Source organism: Schistocerca cancellata, chromosome 3, assembly GCF_023864275.1.
Source record: "Schistocerca cancellata isolate TAMUIC-IGC-003103 chromosome 3, iqSchCanc2.1, whole genome shotgun sequence".
Classification (NCBI taxonomy): Eukaryota; Metazoa; Arthropoda; class Insecta; order Orthoptera; family Acrididae; genus Schistocerca; species Schistocerca cancellata.
The window spans coordinates 250,559,375-250,573,342 of record NC_064628.1 but is presented as its reverse complement, the minus strand read 5'-3'; the positions used below and the strand labels follow the sequence as shown (position 1 = coordinate 250,573,342).

The 13,968-nt window shown below is 41.3% G+C and overlaps 1 protein-coding gene across 1 annotated transcript in view; it reads right to left on the bottom strand.

Annotated features, from left to right (window-relative positions):
* Positions 1–13,968, bottom strand: part of LOC126174889 (uncharacterized) — an 89,773-nt gene that overhangs the window by 22,706 nt on the left and 53,099 nt on the right. Inside the window, exon 2 of the mRNA XM_049921312.1 lies at positions 659–747. Coding sequence (XP_049777269.1) covers positions 659–742 — 84 coding nt within the window. The 5' untranslated portion in view covers positions 743–747. The remainder of the gene's footprint in view (positions 1–658; positions 748–13,968) is intronic.

The window sequence follows — 13,968 nt, the reverse complement described above, 5'->3', positions numbered from 1 at the left end:
TATTATGGTTTACATCAGAGAAAGGAGCCTGTGAGCACTGGAGGTGTTCTGTTTTACTTGTTTATCTTCATATTTAGACATAAGTTTAGATTTTACTGTAAAAACCTCCTCAGAACCACATTCTGAAGTAGTGTTTTTGTTTCTCCACTAGACAGTGGCACAAGTTAACCGAAAGTAATAACACAATACACCCATATGTTATACTAAAACATGTAAATCTAACTGATGATGGAGGTTAAACCTTCGAAATTAGTTGTGGGTACAAACAAACAGTGACTGCTAACAATTTTCATTCGGTATCAATAACAATATCCGTAAAGTCTAACCTAAAATGTTCACAGTTGGAACTGTTTAGGTCTTTAAGTGTTCTTAGTTCATACCTGGAACATTTCATGCTTCGTATATTTTCTCTGACAGGGATATGAGAAATGATTAGATTTTACTGCTATGAGGTTGTTTTAGGGAAATCATAACAGAAAATAAAGAAGTGGAATAAGTATCATCCTCAATGGTTGCCTTGGGATTCTGTAAAACAATCTTTCACTAAAGAGACAGAAACGATAGAATTACGAGTAAACGCCACGTTGCAAATAGATCGAGGGGATGAAATCACTTAGCTGAAATTTACTTAGTCATAACATATGTAATAGCCAGATACCTGTTGAATGTCAGTGGAAGATATTTCTTGCTGCAAGCAAACTGGTACCAGCACAACACTGTAGACGAGAAACAGGAAACGCATGGCTTCTGAAACGAAAAAAATACTCAACATAAGATAAATAATAGCTTTGATGATTTGCTCAAAGAAAACTGATGGACATAACTGATATTCCTAAATGATAACATTACATACTAGCAGACAAACCCGGCATTACACAGATATTCATTTTGACAGTTTTCACTTACAAACAAGAAAAGTGAACTATGTAGTATAATACGGCAAAAATTCATTTACATGTATTTGTGAACACACATTTGAAATTATTATCTATACTCTGTGTGAAGTGATCGCGGACAGTTCAAGTACGCTGGGCGCAGCTGCTTTGCGTGTGTACAACTCGATTTTGTAAACGTCTCTATGGCAATGCCGCTTTCGTAACTCTATAGATGGCTATTGTTTTCACCTACAGTCGTTTGGACATCGCAGTTGAAGTCGGTCAAAAGCGCTGCCGGATGTCAGTGATTTCCTTAAGCTGACTTGACTGTAGAGATGTCTTAGTAGTTCAGACTATACGTTATAGAACATCACGCATGATGCGGCAGTTTTTCATGCATCTGTGTTGAAGACGTCGTATCTTCTGAACCATGAGCAGTACCGTGATATAATTTTGTAGGTACTTTCGACGGGACATGTAGATAGCCACTGATAAAGTTATTGTGAGTAGAGTAAGTAGCGCAAAAGTAATAAATTTAAACGTCATGCATGATTCGGTAGTTTTCACGAATCTCATTGTTTAAGACGTCATATCTCTTGAACTACGATAGGTAGGTGGTTATTACCCCACAGCGATAGTTACTCAGCATTAAGGGATATGTATACCAAGTTTCGTCGGAATGGGTCTCGTGGTTTAGTAGGAGATGTGAAACATATACACATGCACACATAGCCATACATACAACGTTTTTTATAGTATGTGTGTATTTGTAAATGTCGACTATATTTCCCTAAACAGTGTGACACATCAACTCATCATCAGTGTCGGATATTATACTGTATTCTGTCGGGTCCAGAAAGCGCCACCATACATCTACGTGTTAGTGCAATCTTAAGCGTATACCTGCATCCTGAAATGTGCGACCGCCAAGTAGCAACGTTGCAATACTTAGTGCTCGACATGACCAAACTTCCAGTTCAATGCTGCTTCAAAAATGATGTGTCCCTCGTTCGCCTGCATAAACATTCATGTTACATAGAATTTCAATATCAACCCAAGATTTGCAATATCAAGACGTGGTCTGGTTTATTGCGGAAGGGTTAGCTTGTCATATGGAGTAGCTCCCCCCCCCCAGCTATGTGGTTGTATCTGATTGGTATCATGATCACAGACAGCCTCAGATCCATTTTTGCAAGCTTGTATGCTAGAATACGAGTTTAACAACGTCCTTACAGAAGGAAAATTGATTGGCCACAGATGTTGGCATCACCGAACCCTTTGCCAGCCCATCTGCTGAGCCTCGTCTAGGTGTCAGTGGCACAGGTTGCCGAGGTGGATGAAACACGTACTATTCTTAATGTCTCGAATGGTGTCCACTAAGCTGTAAGTTTTGTTAGTCCAGCTGAAGTTTTGTCAGATCAGTTGAGGAACTACCTGACGCTTTATCGTAGTGCATCACACAAATAATCTGTTCCGTAGTCTCTGTTGCTGCACGTGGTCAGATGTCCTACCATGGTGGGCGCTTTTATTATAACACTATTTGTTTATGGATCATCTACACTTTTTTATAATTTTTAGCTTTAAAATTTCCGCATATTGGTACTATATTTTCTGTATGTGTAAAGTAAAGTGTACTATACTGGAGGTTGAAGTGCTTTGAATTGTATGTAAGTAATGTATGTAAAATATTTCGTTAATTTTTTATTATGTTAAATAATTTTCTGTTGACAGTTAGTATTTAAAAATATTTGTGTATATACATTGTTGATGTTGATGTAAATTTGACAATTGTAAGAAATGGTCACGCTTAGGAACATGTAAGAAATGGGTGTTATGTAAAAGCCAGTATGCTTTCGTTTGAAAGTGGCTCTGGGGAGTGGAAAAGGTGGCAAGGGCGAAATGGCGCGGTACCTGGAACAAGCGAGGGAAGTAAGTCACACAGTCTGTAGACAGAAGTGATTGAGGCAATACCCTTGTGGAGCAGAAGAAGCTTTGCCTGCAAATTCACACAAAAATGCCTCGGATGAAGACTGCAAACAGCTTACGGCATAGCTGCGAGCTGTTGGGCTACTGTATGTAAAACTGAACGACGCCAAGAAGAGAAATTGAGCCCATACAGCAAAATACTTACAGGCTGTATTGTGGGTAGTGTAACCGCTACAACTGTTCGCCACACCCAAGCCTACAGTCAACAGATAAGATTTTTTTGGTATTTTTCTTTTGTACAGCGCGAATTATTAATTTAAACTGTATTTTATCAGTGAATAATAATTCTTTAACTTTAAAGAAACTGGTTCACCCTATTATTTCATCCTAATTATACACCTATATAGCGTTCCTTCCTTGTGTTTGATTAATCCGAGTATCCTCTTTTACAGACTAATGAAGTGCCAAATAATATAAAGACGCATCATTTAAATAGTTTTGTGTAAATAATGAGAGTAATAACTTTTAAAAGTAAATTCCAGTAAGAGAGAGGTTTTCTTGAAGTGAATGTTCAGCATAAAAAGTGCGTGCTTTAGTGGCTAAGTATTTTAGTATTTAAGTTGGTTGGTTATAGAAAGTGATTTTCTAAAGGTCCCTCCAGCCCAAAACTTTTTAGCTTCCTTGAAGTTACCTACTGGTCTTTTTCCTCTCTTAAAAACGTAATGTATAAGTGTTTAGAAGTCAAAAAGATGTCCTAGTGTCTGAACCAATATAGTTTACTTGGAGTAATATTTATTTGAAGAAGCAACTTAAAAAGCATCAAGAAAGTAGGCAAAATTCATACTTCTGATTTTCCAGTACATGACTGTTTGTTTCCCTGGATAGGCTGTCGACCTTTGGCACACATTTTACACTAAATGAACTTTGAACTGAGTTGTCCTACCTTCAATATAACACTGTTCATACTGCGTTTCTTTCTAATCGTTGGGTAACATCTTAGGAAAAGAAATGAATAGTCTGATTTACTTTTCCATTAGACACAACACACCGTCAGATCCTGTAAAAAGGGTTGCTCTATTGGTTAGCGTTCTCTATTAAAAGGACTATCCCCCCAGAGTGTACTTAATTTGGAAACTAAACTAAATTTAGTAAGAGGGTTATACATGGCAATATGGAGACAGGGTTTTCTGTTATTTAGGTAAAAGCATACTAAAGCACAACAGTAGCGGTAAGATTATATTAGGATTGGCCTGTTTGCTACGATTGTCGTTGGCATTCTCACGAAACGAGACTGACATTGGTGTTGAGTTCATGTAAGACACTGTCAATCTTACAGGAGGACGACAGAAACAGTAAACCGTATTATGTACATTAATTCTTTTTACTGAAAACTAGTTTCAGTCATAGGAACCATCACATGTATCACACCATCTATATAAAATTATCCATATAATCGTTATTTTAAGGACGTAGGACGTATAAACAGAAATTAAACCGATATTATACAACATCTTAAACGAACAAAATTGTTGTATGTATCTAAGGAGGAGGATAATCCCGCAAGCTGTATGGTTTTCCTTGATAGGGTGTTCAGGATCTGGTGACGAAATTCATTCAGCTTCTGTCAAGCTGAGAATATGCGATAAGGGAACCAGAATTGACGAGAAATTGGTCTCTGAAATTCTTGTTTCCGGGAAAGAAACCATTGTTGGCTATCCAGGGCTAGCTCCTCCGACAAAGGCTGGAGCATGAAGTGTTAATTTATGAAATAGCAGGCCACATGAAAATTAAGGAAAGGAAGTGTTCAGTGTCGTAGCCAGGAACTGCATGACTCATCACTATCGCTGAAACAAAATACCCCATTGTCATGGAGCTCCTTTCAGCCACTCAGAAAAATCCAGTGTTCGTATCACATATCGAGGATGAGCATATCATTAATACATTGATTCCTGTTGAAGCTACAGTATCTTCCGGTGTGCGGTGATTCTGGTGTCCGTGTATCAATACGTACGATATAACCTGAAAGCAACTTGTCAAAAAGTACTGACCGACATTCTCCATGGTCTGTAGGTAACTTCACTGGCTGTTGAAGTGGATAGATAATCCATAATAATGTTTTCTTCGGATGTTCTTTTTAAGTTTTGTACAATGACCGACTTTTAAGGCGACAGTTTTAATGTGTTTCCAGAGTGACTGGCTCATCTGTGTTTTTTTGTAAGTGATCAGCCAGCCACAAACTCCTTTGGTCCACTTCTATTTTAACTGAGTTTGAGAACCTCTCACCACTTTTAACGCTGTACTACACAGAGTGATTTAAGGTGTTTACGAGGGTACCATGGGCGTGATTGGGAGACAATGAGTGGGATTTTATAGCGATTTGCTTTTCATTTCTTTTATCGCCGTTTCTACGTTTTAACCAGATTCGTTTCTGCTAATCTTGAACCTCGTTGTTGAGCGTCTCTAGATTGCAAACATATAGACAGGTACGATCACTATCAAGCGGATAGGGATACCCTTAGAGCATTCAGTTTTTGTACAGATTTTGTTTACAAGATAGCTAACGACCAAAGGAAGACACAAAAATTTATGGGATCGAGTCAGAGCCTCGTAACTGAAGCGTGGAAAAGTCAAGGAACATTTCAAAAGTTTTGGCAGTATTTGAATTTCTGTCTTCATTTAACTATTATGGAGAAGCTGTGAAAGTTGGTACAATATTTTTAAATTTTGTGCGCTGTGCACATTCTGTAACTTTTTATGTCACCTGCTTCACTGTTTCTGCGTCGGTGGTCACTCAAAATGGTCAATAAATTTTGTAGTAACAAAACTTCTCCCAATGCTAAGTAGCCTGATCTCTTACACGGTTACCTCCTTACTTGATATTTCAGGATTAGGTTGTTAACCTGTTCCGATATTAGTTTTCCTGCCATTTGTTCGACCAACATCCTTTCTTGAGGTAGGATGATATCGAATGGCAAACTTGGGAATTCTAAGGTCTGCCATTCTAAAAATTTGGTTTTACCAAATTATCTTGTCGTGGGAAAGTCTGTCGTTTAACGATAATACACTTAGCTGCTGCCACACACTGTTTGCTTAGGAAACTTCCCTTTGGTGAGGTTGTCTTCCATTAACTCGTTTATAAAAACTGACGACTTTAGGGTTTATATTTTTTTCAGATGCATGGGCGTGAATCTGACCTAAAAAGAGTGTCGCATAAATAAGTGATTATATCTCAGAAGAGACAACTGACAAATGTTGTGCTAAACACCATTTCGAAGAGCATACCTTTCTCTACAAAATGTAAAACTTCTAGGAATGTCCTTTTATTCTGAAAGTATACAACTGTCAAGCAAAAGTTCTCACAAAAATTGGTATTTTGGAGCATCACAGAAAAATGTTTTAAAGTAATTTTCAGTTACAATGAGAACTAGAAAGTTGCTTGAAAATTGTGTCAACTTTCTGCTTTTACAATGTTTCGCGTTTTACAACTCGCGACTGCTTATGCTAACATATTCTGTGCCATCCGTCGATGTCTCAAATGAACTCGGTCTTTTCTTAATCCAGATGTATAGTCTGAGAGCGGCGTTCTTTGGAAAACAGTGTCTCGTCCAATAGACAGTCACTGCGACCTCTCACTGCAAGGCACGGTCTGCGTTCGAATGGTACAAAGGCCATCTACATCTACATTTACATGGATAATGTGCAAATCACAGTACCTGGCACAGGGTTCATCGAACCACCTTCACAATTCTCTATTATTCCAATCTCGTATAGCGCGCGGAAAGAATGAGCACCTATATCTTTCCGTACGAGCTCTGATTTCCCTTATTTTATCGTGGTGATTGTTCCGCCCTATGTAGGTCGGTGTCAACAAAATATTTTCGCATTCGGAGGTGAAAATTGGTGATTGGAATTTAGTGAGAAGATTCCGTCTCAACGAATAACGCCTTTCTTTTAATGATTTCCAGCCCAAATCCTGTATCATTTCTGTGACACTCTCTCCCATATTTCGCAATAATACAAAACGTGCTGCCTTTCTTTGATCTTTTTCGATGTACTCCGTCAGTCCATGTCGTTAGCGGTAGAATTACACCAGCAGGAATTGCCTGTAGTTGTTTGTAATATGTGAATTATCTGTCTGTTTATGATCTTTGTGTACTGTAAGCATATCTCGTTTACCTGGCAGCAGTTTAATCTGTCGTCTTAGGTTCCTACCTAACTATACAATCGGAAATCGCAACATATTCGGAGAGAGACAGCCAAATATTTATGTCATCCTGTGTTTCATAATCAGATGTTACAAAATCAAAGGAACTCTAAAATCACATAGATGACAAAAAAATAAGAGAGAGGCACGGAAACTTACTTCCTTCAACTCTGTAGCCCACATCCTTATCCACTACGCTATACTGAAGACATAAGATTATCGCCTTTTTTGTCGGTTTGAAACCCGTTAATAGAAAATCAAACAGGCCATTAAAATATTTATAAGCTTAAAAAATATGTAAATAACAATTATGGTGTGTACGAAAAATGTTAAGAAACATTTTTTGTAACATTTAAGTTCTTTGCATATCGACGGTGACCGTGAAGTATCCGCACCAAGCTCTTTGTTGGCGGGAGAGCCCGCGCATTGATACATAGGGAGAGTGGCGAGAAGCACGCAGCATTGTTGGTAGAACACTCTTGAGTCAATCTTTGTGCAGCGAAGTTATATGCAGAGACAGGGCGGTGTGCCTGTTCGCCACCAGCGATATATTACTTGAAGAATACTGTAATTATATAATGAGTAATTATTTATGAATTATTAAAAATCGACGTCATGAAGACATCAAAGACATTTAAGCGCTAACTACATATTGTAAGTTCGCTGTTACACCTTTTTATCTTTTTTATGTAAACGATCCCCAAACTAAAGTTTTATAAATTGAGTGGTTATAAAGAGTTAAAAATTTGTATTCAATCATTTTCAGAATAGTAAATATCGTGCTATTTTTCATTGAACCCAGTAACCATAAGATTTAACTTTTGTTGAGTTTCCTCAATTTTTTTATTTAATAATGACACTGATTTTTGCACCAATAACTTCAATCAAAAAAGCAAATGAATAATAAGTACAGTTGTAGGTCACATATTTGCTAGTGCCGACGCAAATAATTATGAACAATAGATCAGAGTGAGTATATTCAGACGTGCAGTCAGATGATGTTATCTAGAGGCGACCCAATAACATAAAAGGTAAGTAAAATATATATATGTGTTTTCAGGTTCACTGCATAGATAACCAGTACGAAGGGCAACGGCGTTAGCTTATGTGTTCACGTCGAAATAATTGTCTTTTGATCAGTCACATTAATATTGTTACCAATAAAGGCACAAGGCGTACAAAATTGTGTACTCTAAAGAATATCAGATGAGACACATTGTCAAAAGCAAGTCCAGAAAGGATAGCTGCAAGGCACAAAAAGTTGAATTCTCTATCTTTCCTTCTTTCATTAGATGGAAAGTAAGTTAAATTATTTTATTCTAGACGGGAAGGTTATCGTCTAAACGCATTAAGTTAAAGTATTTAAATTATTTTATTCGACGGGAAGGTTTCAGGTTATCACAGTATTTCATGAAGACCTATATTGTTCATAGGTCATAACTGACATTTAGTAGTAAGGATGACTATTTTGTATTATATCTTCAGTGGTCCGTTGCCTTGAAATAGCATACAGCAGGTTACAATACAAGTTAGGTAAATACGCCAAAATGAATATGGCATCTGAGCAATCGAGTAACACGCTATTGTGGTGTCACTTTTCGGGTGAGTAATACTCTCTGGCCCTTAACGGAATTGCTGTAATTCTGTCGTTAACTATAATGGACAAACGATTCTAGTCGTAAGAAGAAGTCCACTGTATTTAGACCGAGAGGATGGCTGGCGGTTGCTGCTTGGGTCTGGATGTACAGCTTTGTGCTGACACTTTCATTGCGGACAAAAATGATGTGAAAACTTGCCACGACATTTGATTCATGCATTTTTTTTGTTATGAGCTACGAATTAATGTGAGGTAATGCAAAGCACAGCTCAGCTCAGCTTAGCGTATTCGGTACAACGAATTCAGGTCTATACTGTGCCGTTACGAGTGGCAGCTGTATTACGTAGTATCAAATGTCAGATTACGAGAGTCAGAAAGCAATTTCTCCACAGTACACCAGAATCAGGGACGAACTAAATAATTTCCTTATTCACTGAGCCATTAATATTTTCTTAGAGATTTTGGATAATTGATGGGTAAATTTTTTGCTACGCTGTGGTACATAATGCCACGTGGTTCACGTGTAAAACATTGCGTTCTTCCATATATTGTTAGCTGTGTTTTGAGTCGAAATAATCAGCAATTTGTGTACATGCTATCTCTAAATTTATTTATGTTCATTACCGCTATTAAACTGGGAGTTTAAATATAACAATTCTATTTAGCGCGCTATTTGTTCATGTACTTTGCAAATTCAACTGCGATAGAGACTCTGCCACGATATTTGCCTTCAGCAAACACGTTTATTGATTACGAGCTACTCGCACAAACAGGACTCATTTATTCAGAAACACAATAAATCTTAGCGTGTGTGCATGAATTTGTGGCGTTTCTGAAGGTGAGTAGCGTCTAGATCTTTGTAGAAGCCTGCGATATCTCGGGATCCATTCACTGGCTTTTAATAATTTAACCAGGTAAGCTCATTCAAATTGTCTATAAGATGGGCCATTTACACATTTCGTAATTCAGGTAATAAACTCTATGATAGGAAACTTAATCATTAGAGTTCTTTAAACTGTACATTGATGCGCACAGATCAACCCGTTGTCCTGAGTGAGTGTTCCCCTTGTTAACTTGCTCTTAAAATATAGCCAGATAGGTTTACTAAAATGATAAAATGTCATGGACCAATAACTTTCATGTTATAACAAGACATTTCAGAGAGCGAAATTGTGTGTCTAAATTTTTACATGTACTCAGAATTTAACAATAAGAGAGAATGTTAGATACCCTCAGTCACTGAAATGATGTTTTTAATTCGTTTTCTGTTCAAATTATTTCCATGTTTACGTGTGCTAATATCGATGGCGTCATGCATGTAGAACAATTTACAGCAATTATACACTCCTGGAAATGGAAAAAAGAACACATTGACACCGGTGTGTCAGACCCACCATACTTGCTCCGGACACTGCGAGAGGGCTGTACAAGCAATGATCACACGCACGGCACAGCGGACACACCAGGAACCGCGGTGTTGGCCGTCGAATGGCGCTAGCTGCGCAGCATTTGTGCACCGCCGCCGTCAGTGTCAGCCAGTTTGCCGTGGCATACGGAGCTCCATCGCAGTCTTTAACACTGGTAGCATGCCGCGACAGCGTGGACGTGAACCGTATGTGCAGTTGACGGACTTTGAGCGAGGGCGTATAGTGGGCATGCGGGAGGCCGGGTGGACGTACCGCCGAATTGCTCAACACGTGGGGCGTGAGGTCTCCACAGTACATCGATGTTGTCGCCAGTGGTCGGCGGAAGGTGCACGTGCCCGTCGACCTGGGACCGGACCGCAGCGACGCACGGATGCACGCCAAGACCGTAGGATCCTACGCAGTGCCGTAGGGGACCGCACCGCCACTTCCCAGCAAATTAGGGACACTGTTGCTCCTGGGGTATCGGCGAGGACCATTCGCAACCGTCTCCATGAAGCTGGGCTACGGTCCCGCACACCGTTAGGCCGTCTTCCGCTCACGCCCCAACATCGTGCAGCCCGCCTCCAGTGGTGTCGCGACAGGCGTGAATGGAGGGACGAATGGAGACGTGTCGTCTTCAGCGATGAGAGTCGCTTCTGCCTTGGTGCCAATGATGGTCGTATGCGTGTTTGGCGCCGTGCAGGTGAGCGCCACAATCAGGACTGCATACGACCGAGGCACACAGGGCCAACACCCGGCATCATGGTGTGGGGAGCGATCTCCTACACTGGCCGTACACCACTGGTGATCGTCGAGGGGACACTGAATAGTGCACGGTACATCCAAACCGTCATCGAACCCATCGTTCTACCATTCCTAGACCGGCAAGGGAACTTGCTGTTCCAACAGGACAATGCACGTCCGCATGTATCCCGTGCCACCCAACGTGCTCTAGAAGGTGTAAGTCAACTACCCTGGCCAGCAAGATCTCCGGATCTGTCCCCCATTGAGCATGTTTGGGACTGGACGAAGCGTCGTCTCACGCGGTCTGCACGTCCAGCACGAACGCTGGTCCAACTGAGGCGCCAGGTGGAAATGGCATGGCAAGCCGTTCCACAGGACTACATCCAGCATCTCTACGATCGTCTCCATGGGAGAATAGCAGCCTGCATTGCTGCGAAAGGTGGATATACACTGTACTAGTGCCGACATTGTGCATGCTCTGTTGCCTGTGTCTATGTGCCTGTGGTTCTGTCGGTGTGATCATGTGATGTATCTGACCCCAGGAATGTGTCAATAAAGTTTCCCCTTCCTGGGACAATGAATTCACGGTGTTCTTATTTCAATTTCCAGGAGTGTAATTAGAGTCTTAAGTAGGACCGTGATCGGTGTTACACATAGGCGGTAAAAGATATCGCCTTAGTTCTTTCACAACCCACCAAAAGTAACATTTGTCCTTCATGCAATGTCCGCAAGTTTATTTTGAATTCTCGACTGACGTACACAAGAAGAGACTTGAGTGTTGCTTACGCGTCGCGTTTATCAAAGGTGTTTGGCAAACGTTAACTCATCGACAAAAATGAAGAGTGGATACTGCAGGACATTGATCCGAAGCACCGTAGCACGCTTTTCAGCGACTGGAAAAAGGAGAAAGTTGTGCAGGTATTGGAGCGGTCCTCGGAGTCGCCTGACACTAATCCTATTGAGAATGTTTGGACTTCCATCAAAGTAAGTTGCAAGGAGAATATATCTACATTCAGAAACATTTGTCAACGAAAACACGACGCATGTGTAGATCTCTTCCACGTCAGTGACTGTGCATGACAATCGTGTATAAAAGGAGCTGTAAGGAGAGAGAGAATCAGATACGCCAGCAGTCGCAGCATGTTGACGTTACCTGCAAAGGTGCTTTTAGTGAAGCAGTATTATCAGAATGGAAAATGTGCTAGTTCAGCGTAACGATCCTATCGCCATAGGAAGGGGATTCGAACGGGTAAAGGTCCGTTGACAAATGCAGCTGTGGCGAGAATGATTTCGAAGTTCGAAGCCACGGGTTGTTTAGAAGATAGACCCGGTAGTGGCCGACCGAGCACAAGGCGTAATGCTGCTGAGACAGTTCAGGAAGAAATGGAGACTGTAGCGGATTCGTCTATGCACTGGGAAGTCAGCAATCGTGCAGTCGTGCGTCTCACCGGCATTCCATACACTACTGTTTGGTTGACACTGAGGCGTACCCTCCGATGCTATCCGTACAAAATCCATCGACATCATGAACTGTTACCCGGTGATTTAGTGAAGCGGAGGGCATTTGCGGTGTGGGCGTTTCAAAAGATGGCGGAAGATGACGATTGGTTCAGTAACGTGTTGTGGACCGACGAAGCTCATTTCACGCTCCGAGGGTGTGTCAACGCCCACAACTGCAGAATTTGGGCTACGAAAATCATAGAACTGTCGTGAAAACTCCATTGCACGACGAGAAAGTCACGGTATAGGTTGGGTTTACCACATCTGCCGTTGTCGGGCCTTTCTTCTTCGCGAAATGCGTGATTCTGGTTTTGTAACTGCTACCGTGATGGGTGAAAGGTACGCCTATATCTTACAGAATCGCATCACCCCCAGCCTGGCTGATAAACACCTGCTGGAACGTACGATGTTTATGCAGGATGGCGCTTCACCCCATATTGCTAGACGTGTGAAAGATCTCTTGCGCGCGTCGTTTGGTGATGATCGTGTGCTCAGCCGCCACTTTCGTCATGCTTGGCCTCCTAGGTCCCCAGACCTCAGTCCGTGCGATTATTGGCTTTGGGGTTACCTGAAGTCGCAAGTGTATAGTGATCGACCGACATCTCTAGGGATGCTGAAAGACAACATCCGACGCTAATGCCTCATCATAACACCGGACTTGCTTTACAGTGCTGTTCACATTATTCCTCGACTACAGCTATTGTTGAAGAATGTTGGTGGACATATTGAGCATTTCCTGTAAAGAACGTCATCTTTGCTTTGTCTTACTTTGTTATGCTAATTATTGCTATTCTGATCAGATGAAGCGCTATCTGTTGGACATTTTTTGACCTTTTGTATTTTTTTGTTTTGTTCTAATAAAACCCCATGTCATTCCAAGCATGTGTGTCAATTTGTACCTCTCTATCTACATTATTCCGTGATTTATTCAGTTTTCAAATTTATACTGACTTTTTGATCACCCGGTACATACCGATATCATTACTGCTACGGAAGGGAGCCAATATGGCGCCCGTCAGTGTCCAGAAGAGTCTGAACGTGGAGGACTGCATACTGCATAGCAGAGCTAAGCATGTCCGTAGGTATGCAGGCTACCTCTCTTGATATGCTCTGCTTCATTTCAGCATATGTGTGAAAGTTCCCCTGGTAAACCGTGTCCTTCAGGTAGCCCCACGACAAGAAATCACAGAGTGAGATCAGGTTATCGTGCCAGCCAAGCATGTGTTTCGGAGAAGTAGGTGAGCTTCACAAGCGATGTGCGATGGGGCGCCATGTTGCATGAGAACTGTTGAGTTCATTGCGGTTCTCTCCTGTAGGATGGGTATGACATGTTGCCGCAGCATATCACAGTAACGCCGGCGTGCCACACTGCACTTCCTGTTCCTTGAGCGCCAACTTGGTCCAAGAAAGAATGGGCTAATGATGAACGTAGCCGTGGAGCCACACCGTACAGTGACACATCCACCATACAGAGGAATTTCGTACATAGTGACAAGAGGTGAAGATTCCCACACTCAGCAATTCTAGGTGTTCACCTCATCCGTCAGAGAAAAATAAGCTTAGTCTGCTCATAGGATGGTCCAGAGCCGTCCTCGACAACTTCAATCCTTGCGAGAAATGGAGGGCGAATTCAACACGTTGTTGTGCGTCCTGTGGTGCCAGCTTCTGTACGATACGGATCTTGTACGGATACCATTTGAGAATGGTTCGAAGCAC